Raw genomic sequence first — 24033 nt, forward strand, 5'->3', positions numbered from 1 at the left:
TCCCCTACTATAATTTCCAATGCGAACCACTTTAAAGGGATTCGTCTCACCGGCACCGTCCCAGCATGTCTCTTACTCCAACTCGTGTCCCCTCTCCCCACGAATCTGCAAGATGAGCCAAACGAGACGTGAAGACCCTCAGGGAGAGGGCTTCCTCTTATGTTCAGGATCCGGCTCGCCATAGGTCGAGGCTGGGCTCTTTTCTCCCACAAGCTTTGCAACTAAGAGCGACTGACAGACAGGCCCGGGATTCGGAGGAGTGATAGGGCTAGATTCGAACCCCAGGGACCCAGGCCTCCCAGCTGCTCTCCGAGGGGCCAGAAGTCGGGAACAATCACGGAGGTTGAGGCCAGCCCAGACAACAAGCACCTTTCCAGAAGTCCACCTGCTCCGCAGCGCCTGGCTAAGAGCAGGCTCCCAGCGCTCACAATGCGGGTTCGCGCCCTCGGGGCGGGAGCCTGTCCGTCTCCATGACAACCGTCCCTGCGGCGCGCGCCCGGGCCCGACACCCCCAGGCGTCCGCACCCGCCCTGACCGCCCCCCCAGTCGCGGCGCACACACCCCCTCCCTGCCGGCTGTGGGAAGGGGCCGGGCCTGCTGCCTGACGTCTGCGGGGCTCGGAAGATGGCTGCGGAGCTGAGCACCGGGCAGTGGCTGCGGCAGCGGCAGGCGGGGAGCGCAGCGGGCGGGGGCTCCGCCTCACGCGTGGGGCGCTGAGCCGGGAGGCGCGGAGGCGGCGAGGGCACGCGGGGGATCGTGGGGCCGCTTGCCCGCCACTCTGCCTCACCATGGGCAGCGCAGAGGACGCAGTCAAAGAAAAGCTGCTGTGGAACGTGAAAAAGGAGGTACGGTCGGGGGCAGGACTCGGGGGCTCGCGCCCTCCCGCGCTGCCCCAGGAGCAGAGGGGTCGCGGCTGCCACGCGCGCGGCCGCCAGCCCACCGGGCGGGGGCCGGGCGGGGGCGGGGTCCTGTGCGGGCCGTGCCTCACGCCCCTCTCCGCGCCCGGGACAGCGCCCTCGCTCAGGGTCAGGCAGACGCCCTGGGGCTTGTTTGCTTCGCAGTCCTCCCGCTCCCCGCCCCGTGACGGCAGCAGCGCGGGGAGACCGCGGTCGGGGGAGGGGTGGCGGCGATTGCTGGAGAACCCGAGTTGCCCATTCATTGCCGGTACTACCCGAGGAGGGGGCGGGGTCCCCGCGAACCCCCCCACCCCCCGGCGGCTGCGAGCCAGACAGCTAGGGGGCTTCGCTCTGGGGTGTCCTACACCGCCCTCTTGTATTAGTATTATTCCTCTGGCAAGTGAATCGTGGCTGGCTGAGGGTTCGCCGCACACCTCACTGCTTCTCCCTCCACGCCCACCTCCTTACCCAGGAACCCGGGTATTTTTAAGAATGGTTTTTAAGATTCAGATTATTTCTACTTTTTTGAGGGAAATCCTTCAGAAACAAGAATGTTACTCCCTACTGATCTCCTTTACCTCGACCCTGCTTAAAGCTCATTTCAATTTATGGGGTGGCGTGGGGGGGTTGCCCATATGAATGACTCACCAGCTTGTGAGAGAGCCTGCAGTGTAGTTGAAATGAATGAGGCCTCCCTTCCCCCACCTGCCTCTGTAGCTAGGTCTGGTGTGAACTACATGAGGACAAGAAACCTGTCTGCTTGTTCACTATTTTGTATCCAGGGACTGGCACACTCATGGGCACTCTATTTGGTAAATAGACCTTGGAAAATTGAGGTCTGGTAGGAAAGTCTTGATAGTCCAGACTTAGTTCTGTGTGAACTTGAGGAAAGTTATTTAAATTCTTTTAAGTCTTGGTTTCCTCCTCTCTTTTAAAAATAGGATAATACTGTTTATTTTAAATATATAAATGCACCATATTGTTTCATTCACCCTTAGGGGATCAGGATTTGAGAAGACTTTGGGCTCTTATTCTGCATTAACCATTAGCTCTGTGAGCAACTTTATTGTGCTTTAACTGTGTAGTGGCCAAGTGAGGGTTTCTTAGGCTTTTTCAAAATAGTCTTAATTTCCAACCTTGTTCCCAAAGAAAAGAGAAATCTCATTTGATTATGCCCAGGAAGTTGGTATAAAGGCAGAGAGCTGGGATAAACTAGGTGTACAGGAATATTTGAGACCCAAATTTGAGAATTGATTAGGTCTATTGGGAAATATTTTGAGAACATGAGTTTCTTCCCAGTACCTAAAGACTCTATTTCAAGCATGATTCCTTTGAAAACTGAATGTATGCTGCGGGGATGTGTCTTCCTGGCAAAGGCTGCTCTGAATGCCATGGATTTCCCCTTTAGTGCTTGGTTTACAGAAAACCATACTCTTCTCTCCTACAAGAAGAGACAGTTGAGTACTATAGGCATCAGTAGGTCCAGCTAATGTGTCTCTTAAGCTGCTTCAGGTACCTGTAGATCTTTAGCTCTGACTTCCTGCAAAGACACCCCCCTGGAAGTAATTGAGGAAGTTTTTAAGAGCTTGGAGTGAAACAGTCATCCAATCTGATCCTCGTTTACCTAACCACTAACCATTTCCAGCATGAAGGAACCTCTAAGTCCTAGGTTGGGCCTGCTGGCACAGGCCTTAGGAGTTCTGCCACGCTCTGTATAATACTGTACATGTTGAGAAGACGTTGGCCTGGCATGATGATGTATGCCTTTAATCCCACCACTGGAGCAGATGGGTCTCTATGATACCCAGGCCCAGTCTGGGCTACCCAGTGTGATCCTATCTCAAAATAAATAATAAGTTAAATAAACAAAACTCTTTGGGAACCAGGGCACCATCGGGACACTGCCTCCTGTCCAGAGGATAACAGGCAAAGACTAATGCTAAACTTGGGAACATATAACCCCAGCACTCAGAAGCCTGAGGCAGAAGAATTACAGGAACTTTTTGAGTCAAGGCTGGGCTACATTGTGAGACCTTGTTTCAAAAAAATAAATAAATAAATAAAAGAGAGAGCTGGAGAACTTGCTCTGTGGTTAAGAGCATTGTCTGCTCTTCCAACTTTGATTCCCAGAAGTAGCATGGCAGCTAACAACTGTCAGCTCAAGTTCCCAGGGAATTGATGTTCTTTTCTAGCCTCTGCAGGTACCACATAAACCTGGTGCACAGACATATAATACATGCAGGCAAAATTCTCATACACATAAAGATAAATGTGTCCTTAAAAAGATAAGGACTGTTTCTGCTATGGCTTGCTTTTCCTGTACTTATATTTTTCTTTATATTTTTTTATATTTTCTTTATACTGTGGTTGAGGAAATCCATCTCTGATTCCCAGTGGTGGTTATTTGTCTCCTGGCAGATTCCCCATGGAATCTGGCGTAAGTGCAACTAGAACCTCATACTGTTGACGGGAGTGTAAATTGCTACAGCCACTTTGGAGAACATTTTTGGCAGTATCTGATAAAACAGTATATGCATCAGAAATCCTTGCCTAGAAATAAAAATTCTAAAAAGCCAGTACATATGTTCACCAGAAGATATGTCCAGGTATTCATATGATTCATAACAACTTCAAGCTGGAAAATACCCAAGTGCCAGTCAACTATGGTATCTTCACACAATTGGGAATGAACAATCTACAATCTACGGCTATACACAATCAAGCAAAAGAAACAAATCACAAAACACTCCATACTGTTGTTTCGTTAATTTCTTTTCAGTATAAAACTTGCAAAACTAACATAAGAACTGAGAGAGGTTGGGCCTGGTGGCACAGGCCTGTAATCCCAGCAAGGCAAAGGCAGGAGGAATAAAAGTTCAAAGCTTGCATGGGTTATAGAGTATATTACAGGCTAGCTAGGGAACTTAGTAGGAGCCTGTCTCAAGAAAATAAAAAGAGGTCTGAGGCTGGGCTTGCTCCCAGGACTCAAGAGGCAGAAGCAGGCAGTTATCTCTGAGTTCAAGGCCAGCCTTGTCTATATAGTGAGCTCCTGGCCAGCCAAGGGCTACATTGTGAAATCCTGTCTCAAAACAATAACAAAAAGAGTCTGAAAAGTAGCTCAGTTTTGCTTTCTTGCCCAGTATGCCCAAGGCCCTGGGTATAGTTAACATTAACAGACACACACACACACAAAGAATAATAATTAAAATTTAAAATTAAAGAAGTCAGACAGCGGTGGCACATGCCTTTAGTCCCAGCATTCGGGAAGCAGAGGCAAGTGGATGTCTTATGAATTCAACGCCAGCCTGGTCTACACAAAAGAAATGCTGTCTTTAAAAAACAAAATCAAAGGAAAAGAAATAAAAGATAGTGGGTATTTGAGTATTCATAGGGAAAAGTTGTAACTGGGTGGGGGGGAAGTAATAAAGCAAGATGCTCTGGCAAGAGGTTATATGTTGTTTCTTTTGTTGCTTAAGACAAGGTGTCCTGCCCCCACTAGTCTTGGACTTGCTGTGTATCCCAGGTTGGCCTTGGCATTGAACTCTTCTTTCAGCTTTGTACATGATGTGTGTGTGAGTGTGGGTGTATATATGCCACAGTGTTCTTGTGTGGGTCAAAGGACAATTTGTAGAGTCTGTTCTCTTTCCTCTTTTACATGGATTCTGAGACTCGAACTCAGGTCATCAGACTTGCTCAGGAAGAACTTTTACCTGATGAGCCATCTAGCCAGCCTGAGCCTCGAACTCTTGATCCTCTTGTTTACATCTCCCAACGGTTGGGATTTCAGGCATGTGCCACCCCATCTGGCACTTGTTCTGTTTCCTACTCTAAAAGTATGCAGTGTGTGAGAACTGACCAAGCCTATGAGATTATCATATAAACTCCCTTTTTTGTATGTTTAATGAATAATAATAATAATACTTTTTTACCTGGTCCTAGAGATTAAACCTGGGGACCTTAAATGACAGGCAAGCACTCTACCATAGAGGTACATCCCCATCCTATAAGTGCTTTTGGGGGGTTGGGAGTTGAGACAGAGTCTCACTCTGTAGTTCAGGCTATAACACACTACATAGCCCAGGTTAGCGTCAAACTCAAATCCCAAGACATCAGAGTTTTAGAACCTAGCTAGAATGAATGAGAGTTGTCCAGCCACGGATGGACCTACTCCTAACATCAGAAAAGTAGGGGCAAGTTGTTCATCTGCAGCCTGTACTGAGACGGTCTGTCCCAAAGGACATGTATCTGCCCAGAAGCCCTTCTCCAGTTGAGTGTGGATGAGCAAATAGCCTCCCCAACCCTTTTGTCTAAACTGGGACCTCCACACTGATTGGGTGGTGGATCTGACAACTCTTAAGTTTCTCTCCAAAAAGCTTGGGGCAGGCTATGTCAAGGAACATTTGTTTCTCTACTCCTACCATCTTTGTCATCTCTGCAAGTATCTCAAAACCCAGACCATGAGGTCACAACCAAGCTATTTACCTTCCTAGAGACCTGTTTTGTTGCTGATTTTCCCTTTTAGTGCTAGAAATTGAATCTAGAGACCTTGTATGTCCAAAAACATACTTAGCCACGAAGATATACACTCAAACCCCAGGAGTCCTTTGCTAAGGAGGAAAATTAAAAATAATAATGCTAGCCTGTAGATAATAGTTCAGTGACATAGTGTCTGCCCTGGATTTCTTCAGTAGCCCACAAAAATAAGTAAGATAATGAAGATGTCCATTTATTCACAGGTGAAGCAAATCATGGAGGAGGCTGTCACCAGGAAGTTTGTGCATGAAGATAGCAGCCACATCATTGCTCTGTGTGGTGAGTAAGCACCTTATAGTGATGGGTCATATGCAGGCTCAGGATGAGTCCTCTGATTTAGTACCTCTCAAATATGAATGTGAGTCCCACTCATCCCAAACACTTTTGAAGTCTATCTGAGCCCCATCCCAGACCTACTGAATCAGTCTTCAGGTTGCAAGCATTTGTATATTTCAGCATCCTAGGATAATAGTTCCCAAATTTGATAGCACCAGATTCACCTGGGAGTGTGTGTGTTCCAATATCCACAGCCGTGTTGTACCTGGTATCTCAAGCCTGTGATTATAGCTATTTAGAAGGCTGAAATGGGAAGATCTATGGCGTACCCAGGGTCTGCCTAGGAATCTTAATGAGTCCTTGTCTCAAAATTCAAAAAAGAAAGGAAGAGATGGCTCAGCAGTTAAGAATCCAGGGTAGTGCGCTCCTTCTCTGATCCCAGCACTTGGGAGGCAGAGGCAGGTGGATCTCTTTGAGTTCGAGGCCAGCCTGGTCTACAGATCTCAGAGCTAGTTCTGGGACAGCTAGGGCTATTGCACAGAGAAACCCTGTCTCAAACTGCCTCCCCCCCCTCCCCCGCAAAAAAGAGAGAGCTTTGCCCTAAGTGCTTTGGATTTTGGAACCTCCCATCTTACCTGCCCTTTTTCACTCTGGGGAAAGGTTGATGTTTTGGGGGTGTTTTTAATGTGCTTTTTGGCTGCCACACTTTGTGGTTGCTCCATTGTCCTAATTCCCCATGCACTTGGTTAGATGCAGAAGAGCATGAACATAGGAAAGGAGGAATAGCCCGAGCCTCTAGCTGTAGAACAGAGTTGGATGATGGTGAGACATGTATAACATGGATCAGATGTTTACCTTCATATGAAAAAGCTTATATCTATGCAAAGTTTTCTTTGATCTCCAGAAATCTGGCTGTTCTCTAACACCCCCTAAGGAGGGTAGGGTACCGGAGCCTAGTGTGTCCTAGCCACATACTCAGAAGAGATACCTTATTTTTTATTATTATTGTTGTTATGTTATTACACTGTATTTATTTCATGTGCTATGTGTATGTACATGTGTTTACCGCAGCACACTTGTGGGGTTCAGAGGATAACTGTTGAGAGTCTGATCTCTTTCCACTGTATGGGTCCTAGAGATCAACCATGGGTTCATGGGTTGGCATGCTTGGCATCAAGCACCTCTGAATCTTCTTACCCGGCCCTGCTTTTGTCAACAGTGAGACAGAGCTGCCCTTCCCATAAGTCCAGCAACACTCCAAACAATATTCTCTATGCAGCAGAATGGCAATGACAAGATAGAGACAGTCTCTGCCCCAGGAAATACATTCTGTTGAGAGAGGGGGAAAAAAAAAGAATGGTGAAAAGATGTGGTAATACATAATGACAAGCTCTATGGAGAAAAATAGAATAGTTACAGAGGGTGATTGGGAAAGGCAGCCAGTGAGCAGAGGCTTTGAAAACTACTGCTCTGCCTAATACTAAAGGCATCTTAGACAAGTAGTCCTCCCTCCCTCCCTTCTCCTCCCCTGTCCTCCTCTCCTTGGCTGACCTTAAACACACTGAGTTTCTTGATCTTCCCGCCACAGCCTCCCAATTACTAGTACCAGAAGCCTGCCATATCCATCGTGGGCTAGTTTGTTGTCACCTCCAGTATGCTCCTTTAAAATTAGAACAGTGAGGTGATCTCCACCTCAAACTTTTGTGGGATTGAGTTTACACCTAGAGTTGCAAGAGTAGAAAATGCTTTTCTTCTCCTTTGAGTGTCAAGGCTAAGGTTAAATTTGCTGTTGCTTCTTCATAGAACCCATGCCCTGGAAAAGAAAAGAAAAAACTCCCCAGTGGCATGATTATTAGCCTAGAAGCATATTAGAATTCTGGCTTAGTGCTAGGCTTTGTCAAAGCACACACTGTAGAATGCTATTGCATAGTGAGAACAGCTTGTGCATGGGTGCAATGAGTGGGTAGCCTGGGGAGAAGGAAGGAAAGAGAGCTGGAGGGAGGCCAGCAGGAGAAAAGCAGAGAACACCACATTTATTTAGCCTGTTGAGGTGAGAAGCACCTGCCAGCTCTCCTGCAGCTGTCCTGGGACCCAGCCCTCTGGAAGCTCTGGGCCTCCTATCAAAGCTCCGAACTCTTTCATCAGGCCAGAAGATCACACTCCAGGAGAACAGTTTTTCTTTTCTTTCTTTTTTATTTTTTTAAGATTTATTTTATTGTATATACAGTGTTCTGCCTGCCTATATGCCTGCAGGCCAGAAGAGGGCACCAGATCTCACTACAGATGGTGAGCCATCATGTGGTTGCTGGGAATTAAACTCAGGACCTCTAGAAGACCATCTCTCTAGTCCCAAGCATGGTTTTTCTTTGAACCATTTTTGAGCCATCTCTCTAGTCCCAAGCATGGTTTTTCTTTGAATCATTTTTGATTATTGTACTAGACCAAGCCATCAAGTTTCCAGGGATGTTTTTGTTTTTATTTGTTGTTGTTTTTCAAGACAGGGTATCTCTGTGTAACAGCCGTAGCTGTCCTGGAACTCGCTCTGTAGTCCAGGCTGGCCTCAAACTCACAGAGATCTGCCTGCCTCTTGCACCTGAGTGCTGGAATTAAAGGCATGCACCACTACTGCCCAGCAAAGTTTCCAAAGTTTTACACCCAGTCCAGGAGCAAGAGGAGCCATGTTCTGCTTGTCTTCCAAGGCTCCTAAGAGTCACTGATGCAAACATAAATGCCACAGACCAAAAAAGTTCGCAAGTGAAGCTGCCAAGATGAGAGTCAGTAGGCAGTGTCAGGAACTGAAGTGACACAGATGGCACTTGTTCCATACGAAGAGTGTCAGCCCTGGTTGAATTGCCAAAGGAGTTCAGGCCAGGCTTCTCATGGCCTCTCACTAGGCTGTGATCTTGTGTGTGTTGGTGGGTATGTTAGTATGTTTGGTATGTGTGACATACAAAGTAGGTATGGGTTTGTATAGAGGCCAGAGGTCAACCTCAGATGTTGTCCTCAGAAACAATTCACCTTGTTTGTGGGGACAGGGTCTCTTCACTGGGAATGGAGCTCACTGATTAAACTATATTGGCTGAGTAGCACTCCTCAGATGGAGCCACACACACCCCCCTCTCTCCCTCTCTCTCTCTCCCTCTCTCTTTCTTTCTCTCTCTCTCTCTCTCTCTCTCTCTCTCTCTCTCTCTCTCTCTCTCGCGCGCGCGTGTGTGTGTGTGTGTGTGTGTGTGTGCATGTGAGTGTTTGTATTTGTGCATTCATACATGCATACATGTATGAATTTTGTTACTGTTGTTGTTTTTGAGCTAGGCCTCACTATGTAGCCCTAACTGGCCTGAAATTCACAATGAAGGCCAAGCTTGTCTCAAACTCAGGGGTTCTTTACCTGCCTGTACCTCCTAAGTGCTGGGACTAAAGGCATGGAACACCATACCTGTCTCATTTAGTGACTTTTTATGAAATTCAAGTCAGCAACTCACACACCAGCTTTTAAAAATCAGACAATTCGAGCAGATTGGTGTCTTTAATCGCAGCACTCGGGAGGCAGAGACAGGTGGATCTTTGTGAGTTCAAGGCCAGCCTGGTCTACTGAGCAAGTTCCAAGCCAGCTGAGGCTACACAGAGAAACCCTGCCTCTGGAGGAAAAACAAAAAGAGTTTAAGGTCTGGCTGAAAGGTGGCTTTGTGAGTAAAAGTACTTGTTGCCAAACCCCAAGACCTGAACCTAGAACCCCTGTGGTAGAAGTAGAAAAATGGCTCCCTGAGCCCCATGTGGTAGAAAGTGCACTGCGGGTCCACACACAACACACCTGCTGCTAAATAAGTGTTTTAAAACATTTTTAAAAAAATGAAATTGTTTTAAAGAGGTCAAGGTCATCCTCATTGATACAGTGGTTTAGAACCTGCCTAGGTTACAGGAGACCCCATTTAAAAGACTGACTGCTAGGCTGGAGCTCAGTGGTACAATACTTGCTTAGCATGTCTAAGATTCTGGGTCTAGTCTCTAGTTGAATCAAATTAATGATTTGTATTTTTTGTGTGGTTTTGTGAACAGTTCTTCCACCTTCCAGCCTTGACCCCCATTGACTGGTATATCCTGCCACCTCCTTCCATGGTACATGTACAGAGCACTCAGAGTCAGCATCAAACAGCAAATTGTCTCAAGTTGTGCCCTTGAACCTTGCATTTGAAATAATAATGCATGTACTTAGGAACAGTTACCCTCCTGCCATCAGGAGATTTGAGGGGATTGAGGCATCAACCATGAAGCTATGTTTCTCTGAGCCTGACCTCCCTCCACACCTCCACATCTTTCTACTTCCTCTATTCTAGTTTGTTACTAGAATTGTGGGACAAGGTCTCACTGAGTATCCCTGGCTGGTCTGAAACTCACTGTGTAGACCGGGCTAACCTTGGATTCTCAGAGATCTGCCTGTTTCTTCTGCCTCCTGAGTCCTGGGATAAAAAGATGAACCTCTATGCCTGGCCCCAGGATTGTTTCTGTTCTCTCTCTCTCTCTCTCTCTCTCTCTCTCTCTCTCTCTCTCTCTCTCTCTCTCTGTGTGTGTGTGTGTGTGTGTGTGTGTGTGTCTCTGTGTGTGTCTATGTGTCTGTGCATCTACCACAAAGCTATACCCTCAGCCTTGTGGATCTTAACTTTTCGTGGCTGAGAGAGGAGTCTGGCTTTAAAGAGCAGTCCTCAGACTCAGTCTATCGTCTCACACCATCACCAGCTGCTAAGCATTGTGGGTGGGACCTGGGCCAGCCCTGTCTCCTCAGTCATCAGCTTTCCTAGGCCAACCTCAGGGTTGCTTGAGGCTGAAGCTGAACTGTAATGCTAGGTGGGGGTAGAGCCTAGAACTGGGAATAATGTGGGGCATTATTAACCAGCTCCCTGTTGCTAAGCAGCTTTCATTAGCCAGTTAGGTCTCCCCTGCAGTGAGCTCCTTCGGGGAATGGCAAAGAGATACTGATAAGCTGGGAGAGCAGCAGGTGCTGCAGGAGGTTGCATCCCACCTGGGAGATCGCAGCCAGAGATGTTTCTGTACATTGAGTGATTCAGACTCCAGGCAGTTGCTAGCCTGACTCTTTTTAGCAAAAGGGACTCCTTCCCTCCTGTACCCAGTGAATAGCTTATTCTCAGACTATCTTAGCTTTTGCTTTCCATCCAGAAATGAATAAGTCAGGTAGCTTTTCTGTTATGACCAGGTAGGAAGGTCCAGAGCAACTGATTTCCCTCCCGCTGTGCCAGGGCATAGCCAAGGACATGCACGTGGTTTGGTCCATTTCTGAGTCCCTAAAGTCAGAAACACCAAGGTTTGCATGCTGATTGTGTCTAACCCATAGCTAGTTATTCATTTTCATCTCTGAGCCTACCTTCAGAAGGTAGATTTGAGCATTGGAAGAGCTACTTGGGGCTAGGGGTGGGTGGTTAGCTCAGTAGTCAAGCTCAAGATAAAAACTGTGAAAAAGCCATGCATGTAAAGCATGTAATATGGTGTCCAGTGACAGACACCTTTTTCTTGGATTGTTGGAAATCCTCCTCAGACATACCTTAGGATTCCATCTAGAAATCTACGTATCTGGCAACCCACCGCAGATTAAGGAAATCTGGGAACTCAATCAGAAATTTTATCATATTAAGTCATTGTTATTAGGGATGGACATTATGATGCACACCTATAATCCTAGCACCCGGGTGGGGGCGGTAGAAACAGGAGGACTGCTACAAGTTTTAGGCCATCCTGGTCAAAACCATCCAGAGTAACATTGGCTCCAAAAAGAAAATGTGCTGTTATTGTAGGTTCACTAAGGGGATATGTATATGGGTCAAGAGTCTAAACATTATTTCAAATAATCCAAAGATAGGGAAGAAAATGATGATTGCATATGGTCTAGCCACAACAAAATTTGGCAGTGACCTGTTAACTATATAAATGGGCAGTGGGTTTGTGACAGATTGTTATACCATCTTCATGACTTTTGTGTATGTTTGAAATTTTCCTCAACAAAATGATTTTCTAAAGAGAAGGATAAGTTGGGATATGCAGCTTCAGGGCCAGTGTTTGAACCCACATTTGTCTTGGTCCAAACTCTGTGCTGAACAGAGATTGGTTGGTGTCCCTTTGCGGAAGGGGGCGCTACCCAGGAGTGGAGTCCAGAGGATTCGGGACACTGTCGAGAAGTTGCCTTTGTAGACTCACAGCTAAAGTCATATGACCAGGCTCATGATATCCCAAAACTCTAGGATGTGGTGGGTCTCCTGCCACTGGGTGCATGGAGAAAGGTTGTCTCTCACTTGGTTCACTGGGAAGCTACAGTATCCCTGCAGGGCCAAGAAAGTGAGTACTTGTGGCATGATTCTCATTTCCCTCAACGTGGTTCCAGAAAATGAGACCGGTTCTTTCTCCTTCATGTCAGAATATATGGGAAATGTTGCTTTCTTCTGTGGGGAGTTGAGCAAAGCTTAAAGCTGTCAGAGTTGAAGTAAAGTCACTATCACCTTACAAGCTAAGAAAAAAATGTGTTCCAAGACAGTGGGAATATTGCCTGTGAATTCAGACAGCCTTTACCAAACCCAGGGTAGAAGCAGACAGAGATCTAGGATGTAGGGAGGAGAGAGGCCCATGGTGCCTGGGGAAGCCTTTTGGCTCTAACTTCTGTGAAGAGCCTCCCCTCCCCAGCCCTTCCCGACAGGCAGCTCCGCCTGTCCCTGCTGTTCACAGGACTGAACTCTGAGTGTTGCCCCCACAGCCCCAGGACCGAATCGAACCACCTGTGGATGACTGCTCTACCCACACTTTTCCTCCCTCGGGTTCTCTATGGCAACCACAACCCAACTCTCCCACTTTGCAGATGGGATTAGGGAGAAAGGTAAAACTGAGCCAAAGGTGGTGTGCCAGCTGCTTGCCACACTGTCCTTCCCATCCTCAACTCCTGGTCCTTAGGCCAGCATCCTGCCATGCTGTATAACTGTGCATGTGGTTCCCTGCACCATGCACCACCTCCCACACAGAGCACCTTTGATTTGTGTGTGTACCCTTCTAGAGGGGTTTTGTTATTGTTTTTAAATCCTGATAGAGATTCAAGCTAAACATGGTGGCACACATCTGTAATCTCAGCACTTGGAACTAAAAGCAGGAAGTTCAGGGACATCTAGGCTCCATAAGATCCTCCCTCAGAATAGCAAGATTGTGTGACCTTTGCCCACCCCACCCCCTCTGTTTTGAGACACTTCACACTGAAACTGATTGTATAACCCAGGATGGCCTTGAATTTGTGCCAGTTATCCTGACTCTGCCTCCCAAGTGCTAGATGGATAGGTATGAGCCACCACACCTGTTCCCCACCTGCCCACCCACCGCCCCTTTTATGGTCAGAGAAGGTGCAAGGCAATGTGATACGAAGTTTCCCGTTAGTTCCTAGAGCTCATTTCATTGTTTCTTAGAGCTGCACACTACTCTCCTGTGTGAACAAACTGTATTTACTTAGCCTGACCCCTGTTGATGGATACATGGGTGGTTTCCAGTTCTTTGCTATTATAAATAATTGTGCACTTACATCATTAGGAGAAATCCTAGAGAGGGATTGCTGGGTCATAGGTTATCTGCACCTTTGATTGAGGATGCCAAAGTGCTAAATAGGAATGACATCATCTAACCCTCCCACCAGCAACATAGTAGCAGTGTGCCTAGCTCCCAGTATCCCTCCATCTTTGTATTATGTCTCCATTCTACATTGTAGCACAGGCAGGGTAAATTTCCAACCCTCCTGCCTTAGTCTCCTGTGTAGAGGGATTGCGCCTTAGTCTCCTGTGTAGAGGGATTGCAGACTGGTGCCACCAGATCTGACCTCATGTTTCCATTCTATAGACCATCACATGGATTGGTTAAATCAGTGTGTGATGGGTTGAGAGCAAGTCCAGTTGACTCCGTAAGCCCTATGCTCTCCAACTCCAGGTAACATATGCGAAGCTCCACAACTTTTAAGGACCTGAGGAATTCCTCAGGCTGCTCCAGCCTGTGGCCCTTAGCTTTCCTTAGGACAGTATCAGACTTCAGTGAGTGTGACAAGATGGATGACAATGAAGAAGGATCTCTGGGATCATCTGACTAAACTCTAAAAGCCACCAGAAGATGAAGACAGATTGTGAGAGGGTCGTGCTTGTTAAGTCATGTCTCCCTTTCTAATTCTGGTTTTGTCTTTTTTTATTTTGTCCCTCCCCCCAAGTTTTTTTTTTCTATTTTGTTTTAATTTATTTGTCCAAGCCTTTCGACGTTGGGATTTATTGACTAGTACATTCTTCTCATATGAAATGAGCCAAAAGATGTCAGGGCTGTCACCTTATGGTATATCCACTCAGTGAGTGCTAGGACTCACTGAGACCAAAGGCCCTGAAGCTTCCATGGCTGAATGCCCAGAGCTCAGACAGCTAGCTCACTTTGCAGGGGACAGCCTTACAGCTTGCTACCTTAGTCCCGTGATTATCTATGGCCTCTACAAAGATTGTGGTGCTCTGGTGGCAGGTTTCAGGCACTGAGCACCTGGAGTTGCCTGATGTCCTTGGGCATGGGGTCATACAAATTTACCAGAAGTTGCCCCTGGGGAATGGGGCATCACAGTCCCCTACTCAATCTGTCTGTAAAAGGCCTTCTCTGGGGAGCAAATTTAGAACAAGTAAGAATCGTGTTTGGGTTTCTGCTCAACTCAAAAGTCTCAGCGTATTGGCCAGCAGGATGGCTCAGCAGGTAAATATACTTGCTGCTAAGTCTGAGCTTGACTCCTGCAAGTTGTCCTCTGATCTCCACACACACTAAATAAGTATAAAAAGAAGAGTTTCTTTTGGAGAAGGGTCTTACTACTTAGCTCCAGCTGGCCATGAAACTCACTATGTAGAACAGGCTGGCCTTGAATCAAAGATTTTGCTTGCCTTGGCCTCTCAAATGCTGGAATTAAAGATGTGTCACCTTGTTGGGCAAAATAAATTAAATAAACTTAAGAGCCAGATCAAAGATTCTTAATCATTTTGGAGTCTGGACCCTCTTTTAGAAGCTGAAATCCATTGATTACATACTCTGGGCACAGGGGAACTTGACATTGTAAAACCAGAAATTTACATTCAAATTATACATAATTTCAACACATTTTTGAAACCCAAGAAATCCATCTACAAGCCCCTCCAGGTCATGATCATTATTATTTTCCCTCCTTGATGTACACAATCACATTTTCATCTCTGTAGTGGGGATGGGGAAGAATACTCTGATTTTGGCAACCACTGATGAGGGAGCATATGGACCTAGGCCAAGAACACCTGGCCTCGAAGGTCCCTGAAGACTGTCAGGGTGAGAAGGGTTCCTCCTTCCCCAGACACGGCTTGGCAGTTTGCCTGAGTTTCCCAGAAGGAATTCAGGAGCCATGCAGCGAACCAGGCGATGGGTGTGATGTTTGGGCTTCCCTCAGCAATCCCTCCTTGTGATAATTGCTGACTCTGCTTCTGCTGGCTCTCTGGAGAACTTGTTCCTGTGCTGAAAGGCTGCTGGCAGGGCGGGTGAGGCCAAACAGGGTGGCTGCTCCCCAGCTCCCAGCCTGGCTGCCTTTGCAGTGGCTTGGGGAAGGTGGGAAGGCTAATGACTCATTATCCTCACAATTAATCACATCATTGAGGCACATGATTCCCTGCAGGACTGGTGCCACCTGCTGCCACTCTGGCTTTGTTTAATGTGGTTTCTTTTCTTTCTGCACAATTCAGCATTAGGAAACGGTGACCACCCTACCACAAACACAGATCTGTTGCTGCAGCAGCCCCAGATTAAAAGACTTAGGCTGGAGAATACTCTCCTGGACACCCCAGGGCCACACAAGATCCCCAGAGAGCACGATTAGCCATGAGGTGGAGCATATGAACACTTAAGCCAAAGATTTCCTGAAGGCCTGATACATGTGACACCATATCCCCATAGTTTATCTTCACAGCAATAAAAGTCCTAACTAAAGATACTGGACTAGGCTGAAAGCTATTCTCCTGACTCCACTGTCTCAGAGATGGACTACAAGAATGTTTGTAATGTCTGGCTAGTTACATTAGTCCTAGGATCCAAACTCTAGTCCTTATGACTGCACATCAAGTGATCCTAACTGTGTTGAGCCATCTATCCAGGCTAAAGATTGTTTTGATTAGCACAATCAGGACATGAAACTTGGGCTCAGGAAATAACTACTATTTTATTTTAAAGGCAAAGTCTCATGAAGCCCAGACTAGTCTCACTTTTCCTATGTAGCAGAGTCTGGCTTTGAACTCTGAGATCTTCCTGTCTCCACTGCCCAAAGGCTGGGATTATAGGCATGCACCAACATGTATGGCAAATAATTACTTCTCAAGTAGATTGTTTTCACCTGTTTTTCTACCTTCATTTAAGCAGCTAATAGGCAGTTAACTGTTTTTCTATAAAAAGATTCTTGTCCACAGGCGGGGGTGGTGAATGCCTTTAATCCCAGCACTTGGGAGGCAGAAACAGACGGATCTCTGTGAGTTCGAGGCCAGCTTGGTATACAGATGGTATACAGAGTGAGTTCCAGGACAGGCTCCAAAGCTACACAATGAAACCCTATCTCTAAAAAAAAAAAAAAAAAAAAAAAAAAAAAAAAAAGTCAAGAAGGAAAGGGGCCCTGAGGTCTACTGCCAACTCAGTGACAGCGCCCCCAAGGGAGGGAAACAGGAAGGCTTCTTGCTCTGGCCTTGAAGCCTTTGTTTTAGAAGGCACATCTTTTTTTCCCAGGGTGGTCACACATCTGTGCACATGTGAGGACTGATCTCTGCAGAGGCTTCTTCAGAGCTTTGTTCCTTAGCAACCACGTCATCATCCTCTCCGGAAGGGCTGCTGGGCCATGTGCTCTCTGCATCCTTTCCCGTTGGGTGCTGTCTCTGCCTGTCCTTGTGGTCAGGTGGAGACATTCATGTCAACTCCAGTGAGCAGTTTTGCTCCTCGAAGCCCTGTGGGATGACACTGCACACAGGAGGCATGTGTGCACCAGGCAAAGGAGAGAGGCAGCTTGGCACATGACAGCTCTCAAAAGTCCTCCATGGGCTTGGAGCAGAAGGACAGGATGAAAAGGTTTGGCTGGAGGTCAAGATGTATTTGTTTATCTGGATGGTGGTGGCACACACCTTTAATCCCAGCACCCAGGAGACAAAGACAGTCGATCTCAGTGAGTTTGAGGCCAGCCTGGTCTACAGAGCGAGTTCCAGGATAGGCTCCAAAGCTATACAGAAACCCTATCTCAAAACAACAACAGCAAAAATATATACTTCTTTGTCTTACCCTAGTTCCAGAGCAAGTCAAAGCTTGCCCCAGGCCCTGCCTTTCTACAGGAATACTGTGGTTACAAGGCAAGAGGGAGTTCTCCTTCCTCAGATGGGTTAGCACCTTACCCAAGTTTACCAGAAGGAATTCAGGAGCCACAGTGTGAAAAGGGGAGCTTGGCACGATGTTTGGGCTTCTCTCGGCATTCCTTCTAGTGATAACTACTGAGTTTTGCCTCCTAGCTCTCAGGAGAACTCATCCTTATGCTGAGAGGCTTCTGGGAGAGCAGTGGAGGCCAAGTGGGGTGACCTCTAACCCAGGCTCAGATACTGTTTGGCTTCATGACCTAGGTGCTGTGGAGGCTTGCCTCCTGCATCAGCTAAGACGCCGTGCCGCTGGCTTCCTGCGCAGTGACAAGATGGCAGCCCTGTTCACTAAAGTGGGGAAGACATGCCCCGTGGCTGGAGAGATTTGCCACAAAGTGCAGGAGCTGCAGCAACAAGCAGAGGGCAGGTGAGGCCCCAGCCAGCCCCTCCCAACATCCTTTCTGCTCTGTCCTTGTCATTTGCTGCTTTCAAGACAGCCTGCCTAAAGGGTGGCTTCCTGGCCTCTGCCTTGTAATGCATCTTGGCCGAGGAACCAGCCTGAGAGTGGGGGTTGGCCCTTTGCAGGTTCCATGTCCTGTCTCCCTACTTCATCTCCTTATCTTAGCCAGACACTCTGAGCTCCTATTCACACTCCTGTTCTCACTCCAGCCTGGGGCCTGTGCTTCTGAAGCCTTCCCTCTTCTCTTTGCAGGAAACCCTCAGGAGGCAGCCAAGAAGCCCTTCGGAAACAGGGCTCAACCAGTGGAAAGGCCCCAGCTCTCAGCCCACAGGCCTTAAAACACATATGGGTACGCACAGCACTCATGGAGAAAGTTCTGGACAGGGTTGTACAGTACCTGGCCGAAAACTGCAGGTGACTGCCCCCCCCCCCATTAGTCCTTTCCTTGGCCACCTCAACCTCATCCCTCTACATGGTTAATAGTCCATGGCGGTGTGTAGCCCTCTTTTGGCATCCCAAGAATATAGACCACACCAAGTACCCTACAAGTCACCCTACTGACTCATTCTTTTTTGGTGATGGCATGAATCTGGTCTCTGGGCATGCTTCTGAGTGAGCTTGACCACCCTGGCCTGAGTCCAGGAGCCCTGGTGGTCACCCTGTCTCTGTCTCCTTTTGGCAGCAAGTACTATGAGAAGGAAGCATTATTGGCAGACCCTGTGTTTGGTCCAGTCCTGGCCTGCCTCCTAGGTGAGCTTGAAAACTTAAAGGCCTGTGTTGGTTCAGTGGGGTGAGGAGTGGGCGGTGAAAGATCCCCAGCTAAGTTAACCATCCCTGTCTCCATAGTGGGACCCTGTGCCTTGGAATACACGAAGCTCAAGACAGCTGATCACTACTGGACTGACCCCTCTGCTGATGAGCTGGTCCAGCGGCATCGTATCCGGGGTCCTCCTAATCGACAGGACTCCCCAGCAAAGCGCCCTGCCCTGGGGGTTAGTGTCCTTCTCCACATCTCTTGTGCTCACTTATTCAGACTGCTGTTGATTAGAGAGCAAAGGGTAGTGAAGAGTCAGCTAGAGAGGACTGAAGATGGTCCAGTCCCAAGACCAGTTTTCCAGGATGCGGGCCTGATCCATAATTTTTCCTGGCAGATCCGGAAGCGCCACTCCAGTGGCAGTGCTTCAGAAGACCGGCTAGCTGCCTGTGCCCGTGAGTACGTGGAGTCCCTGCACCAGAACTCGAGAACGCGGCTGCTCTATGGCAAGAACAACGTACTGGTGCAGCCGGTAGGAATGCTTCGTGCTGCCCATCTTCCCTCACTGCCCTCTTTAGGACCAGAAGCCTTCAGTCAGTTTCACCAGAGAGAAGGGAACACCATCCTACCCATACCTCATTGTCATATGACTCATGCCTAGCTTGGAGTTGGCAGGAGACAGGGATGGCATCTGCTTTGGCTAGCTGAAATCCAGACTGTCCAGGGCCAGGATGGCAGCCAGCAGGCAGAGTGAATGCCTAGCTTGGTGTGGCTGGCCAGTGGCACACCTGGCACCCAGGCTGACAGGACAGCGCCAGTGGCACTAAGCCACCTGGGAAGAGACATTCAGATATAGCTTCTGTTTCTGCTTGTTCTGCCCAGCCTCAAGGCCCAGGACTCCATTGCTGTCCTGCTTTGTTTCCTCATACGAGACTCTCAGGCCCATAGTGTCTGTCTTTTGGTATCTCCTTCCCATAGAAGGAGGACATGGAGGCAGTCCCTGGCTACCTCTCCCTGCACCAGTCTGCAGAGAACCTGACTCTGAAGTGGACTCCCAACCAACTCATGAATGGGACTCTTGGAGACTCTGAGCTAGAAAAGAGGTAGAGGTTTTACAAGTGTTCTCAGGAAGCAAGGGAGGGGGTGGAAGCTTGGTCCCAGAGAAGGGGATAGAGAAACAAAGCGGACTCCAAGGGCCAAGCCTTACTCTTCATCCAAGAGTTAACAGGGAGAGGCTGCCTGAGTGATTCCTAAGCCCTTTGAGACTAAGCCACGCCTGGCCATGGAGGGGTTTGCACAAGCCAAGTGCTGGACAGCTAAGACTGCTAGGCCGTACGCCAGGAAAACAGCATGAGCCTCAGAAGGACAGGGCTGGCCAAGGTTACTGCTTGGCTCTGGCTGCCCTATCTTTAACGTAGTTTCAGGAGGTGATAGGACCAGTTGACATAGTGACACCATATGGTTCCTTTGCAGTGTGTACTGGGACTATGCCCTGGTGGTACCCTTCAGTCAGATCGTCTGCATCCACTGCCACCAGCAAAGTGAGTCTGCCTGTCTGAGGCACAGAGGTGGGAGAGCGGACGCCTCCTTGCTGTAGTGCACTGTGCATGGGGCCTGTCACACCTACTGTGTCCTTCCCAAAGCCCTTGCTTTTGCAGTGCTGGGAGTCAGTCTCAGGGCTTTGTGCAGGCTAAGCATGTGCTCTGCCACACTCCCAGCATCCCGCTGTCGTTTTTTTTTTTTAATTTTAAACTATTTTTAAAAACTTTATGTATGGCTATTTCACTACATACATATATATTATACACACAGACACACATACCATATGCATGCATGGTGCCTGTGGAGGCCAGAAGAGGGCATTGGATCCCCAGAACTAGAATTACAGACAGTTGTGAGCTACCATATGAGTGCTGAACTGAAACTGGGTCCTCTGCAAAAGCACCAAGTGCTCTTAACCACTGAAACAAACTCTCCGGCTTCCATTTTTGGACATTATTTAGTGTATGAATGTGTATAAATACACAAGTTCACACCTGCACCACAATACACATGGAAACCTGGGGACAGTTTGCAAGAGCCACTTCTCTCCTCCCACTATGTGGGTCCCAGGGATGGAACTGAAGCTCAGATTGTCAGGCAGTGCAACAGGCACCTTTGCCTAGTGAGCCTACCTTGTCAGCCCTCTACTGTTGCTATTAATGAAGCACCCATGGCATGTCCTAGCCTGTCTACCCTCCTTCCTAGCCTGGGAAATATCCCCATTTTGGCCAGGGTGATGGCTCGGGAGGTCTCAAGAAGGGCCACAGCCTTACTTGTGGGCATTCACCCTCACCAGAGAGCGGTGGCACGCTTGTGCTGGTGAGCCAAGATGGCATCCAGAGGCCGCCACTGCACTTCCCACAGGGAGGACACCTGCTGTCCTTCCTGTCATGTCTGGAGAATGGGCTGCTGCCTCGTGGACAGCTTGAGCCCCCGCTGTGGACCCAGCAGGGAAAGGTACCTTGGCAGGGGAGGCTCTGGGTGAGGGCTGGGTGAAGGCCTCCTCTCTTCCTTCCTAGCACACAACTCTCAGGAATAGCTCTGGGTGGGACCTTGGGTCGAACTATGCATTGGACAAGCTGACCACCCGCTCCCTCTGCAGGGCAAGGTTTTCCCCAAGCTACGGAAACGCAGCAGCATACGGTCAGTCGATGTGGAGGAGTTGGGTGTAGGACGGGCCACAGACTACGTGTTCCGGATCATCTACCCCGGGCACAGACACGAGCACAGTGAGTGTCCCCATGTTCCCTGTGAAGAATGCTCAGGGTGTGTGGGTGCACTGTGTCACCTGAGTCAGGTTAAGACAAGAAGTTCATCTCTTACAGCCTTCCCGCTGAATCTTTCACTCACAGGTCATCCCTGTCTTGTACCTCGCTGTCTTCCCCACAATCACCCTGAGGCTCTCAGCTCAACAGACCCAGGCATCACCATACAATTTTTCTTAGTCATATTTCATGCCATAATGCAGAAAGGAGACTAGAAATATTAATAGAAGGTGAGGATCTCTCCCTTCCTCTTCAGGCTAAAATGAAAGATAGTGAACGCTCCACCCCTCTTTAGCCCCACCATCCAGCCCGGAGAAACTAGCCTGGGCACAGGAACTGTGCTTCTCTGACAGTGCAAGTTTACTTCTAGAGCCAAAGTCCTCAGGTCAGCTCCTGATACAGAGGCTCTCTACATCTGAAAAGGGTGAAACCTGTAGCTTGGATGTTGAGGGTTGGGATCTGAGGTGGCTGAGTGCTAAGGCTCCTGCTGCATACCTGGGCTTGGGGCGTTCATGGATAAATTCCTGTCAGCTTCAGTGCTCTTCCTGCTCAGTGACGCTACCATCTGTGGGTTTCTCTGCACCAGACTTGCATTTCTTGAAGATGAGGTCATGGAGTCTTTCAGTCCACAGTGATTGCTGCCAAGCAGACCACCTACCCCTCCCTGCATTTCCTAACTTGTGCCAGAAAGTTGTCCATAGTCCATGTCTTCATTGATGACCAGGCTTCATACAGATAGCTATAGCACAAACGGTCCAAATAGGCTTGCAGCACTGAGGCTTGGGGGACTGTATTCCTCCCAGGTATACCAGACAAGAAACAGCTACATCCAGAATGCTGTCAACTGCCATTTCACCTCAGGCTTGATTTGGTTTCGATTTGCAGCCTCTGTTTCCCTCCTTAAGTCCATGACACGTTCCATTGTGTTCATATCATTGTAAGGACCTCTTCCCTCCCTAGAGGGTGAGTCAGGCATCAGGAGCTGAAATGCAGTTGAGTGTCTCCTGCTCCTCAAGGATGGCTCTGAGGGGTCCGTGAAAGAAGAAGGTTGGATTTATACTCTAAAATGACGGGCTTGGGGGTCATCTCTAAGTTGAGTTCAGCCTGCCCATGACTGCTGTTGCAGGATTTTGATCCATCCCCGATGTATACCTAAATGAATTCTTGAGACCCTTCAATAGACTCTCCTGGGTTCACATAACAGACAACAACTGAAGAAAAGATCGGGATCCATCTGGCCAGAATCCTTCCTAGCCTTAGTCAGGATTGGTAATTTCCTAGGTGTGCGTGTGCACGCATGTGGGCACATACACACATACCTTTCTTCTGTTCTTCCTAGAAAGGACTCCCCCACCCAAACATTGGAGCTCTGTAGCCACCTCCCAACTCCAAGCCTTCCGTCCTCTCCTAATAACCAGCAGAAGGTTCTTAGGACAATCCCCTCTCCCCCGCTGGCCCCTTCCTCCTCTGTGCCTTGCAGGTTCAAGGTGATCCCAGTCTCCATGCCTTTCACTTCAAGGAGGGCAGCTGGTCTCTCCTGCCCAGGGACTAGGGTCCTCATGCCTCTGCCTCTCTCGCTATTCTCTTTGAGCAGTCACTATTAACTACCACCACTTAGCGGCCAGCCGTGCGGCCTCGGTGGACGATGATGAGGAAGAGGAGGATAAACTACACGCGATGCTCTCAATGATCTGCTCGCGGAACCTCACAGCTCCCAATCTGATGAAAGGTTTTTATCCCTTCCCATCCCTGACTCACCTCATCCTCCACCCTAACCCCCCTGGGCCCACTTGCCACCCACTGCAGGGGCTCAAACAGCAGTGTTGGCATTAGGGGACTTGCACACAGGTCAGTGAGGACATGGGGACACCAGACACATACTAGCAAGAAGAGGGATGTACAGAGCAAATGATTGTTTGAGAAGAGGGGGCTTGTGCTGAGGGAGACAGCCACTGAGGGAGGAGGGCTGGCTATCTGATGATTCGCTTTTTGGGGGCCTGAATGGCTCTCAGAGCTGCTTCCTATTCCTGCCAGTCAAGCTGACAGATGCCAGACAGTGGCTTCTTCCCTTTTCTCCTGCAGACAGGAAAGGCCAGCTTCTATGCTTCTAACTCTGACTTAACAAGATAGGAGGTAAGGGTAGGATCTGGACAGGTCAGGTGAGGGTCACCATGAGAAGAGACCCCCAAGGATTGGTCTTCCCAGCATGCAATGAGGGCTAGACATACTACAGGGGGACCAGGAACTGGTACAGGCTCCCAGTAGCAACTTGAATTCCTGCCCCACATGCCCTGGTTCATGGCAAGTATCTCAGCATCTCCAGGCTGTTTCTCACTGGTGCCAGGTGTCATGCCAGTAACGTTATCCAGATGCCCTGTACTCTGGACCCCAACATCATAGTGGCAGGGTTCTCCTTCCCTGGAAAGAACACAGCACACTATTGTCTCAGCATTCATCTGCCCACAAAATTCTTTTTAACAATGCTGTCTTGGTGAGAAGGAGCCCCACTCTTTGAAGAACCAACCACCAGGGGCCCTATGAGGGCTAGAGATGGGCTCCAGGAAAGACTGGACAAGAGAAGCAGGGACTAGGATAGCTCCTAGATGCTAGGGAATTCCCCTAGATACCACCATGTTTATGCCAGAGTCAACTGGTTCTTGCTCTTACAGAGAGAACCAAATATATTACACTCCTTACAGAGATGCTATTCCTTCTAATTCTCTCCTTACACTTTCTACAGAGTTCTTCTAAGGGGCACAGCCAAGTCACTCAACCAGTAATAATGACTCCTATTCCTGCCAGCCAGGCCATGGCCCAGCACCCCTCAGCCAACCCTGCAGCTGCTCTTCCTGCCACAGGTCTGCCTTCCTTCCCAGTCCTGTAGGCCGTGGAATATCCAACTCCAAGTTACTGACAT

The 24033-nt window shown here is 48.4% G+C and overlaps 1 protein-coding gene across 10 annotated transcripts in view; it reads left to right on the forward strand.

The window, feature by feature from the left end:
• The window catches only part of Sgsm2 (small G protein signaling modulator 2), a 64523-nt gene that overhangs the window by 26931 nt on the left and 13559 nt on the right, over positions 1-24033 (forward strand). For 7 of the 10 annotated variants that reach the window (XM_051179998.1, XM_051180003.1, XM_051179997.1 and 4 more), the window contains 11 exons: positions 5633-5708; positions 17360-17522; positions 17808-17969; positions 18238-18305; positions 18402-18547; positions 18707-18841; positions 19288-19412; positions 19783-19850; positions 20648-20808; positions 20954-21080; positions 22711-22845. In XM_051179998.1, coding sequence (XP_051035955.1) covers positions 5633-5708; positions 17360-17522; positions 17808-17969; positions 18238-18305; positions 18402-18547; positions 18707-18841; positions 19288-19412; positions 19783-19850; positions 20648-20808; positions 20954-21080; positions 22711-22845 — 1366 coding nt within the window. Of the gene's footprint in view, positions 1-782; positions 846-5632; positions 5709-17359; positions 17523-17807; positions 17970-18237; positions 18306-18401; positions 18548-18706; positions 18842-19287; positions 19413-19782; positions 19851-20647; positions 20809-20953; positions 21081-22710; positions 22846-24033 lie in introns of those variants that run through there. The other 3 variants (XM_051180005.1, XM_051180006.1, XM_051180004.1) reach the window with 3 other exon arrangements.

Source organism: Phodopus roborovskii, unplaced genomic scaffold, assembly GCF_943737965.1.
Source record: "Phodopus roborovskii unplaced genomic scaffold, PHOROB, whole genome shotgun sequence".
Classification (NCBI taxonomy): Eukaryota; Metazoa; Chordata; class Mammalia; order Rodentia; family Cricetidae; genus Phodopus; species Phodopus roborovskii.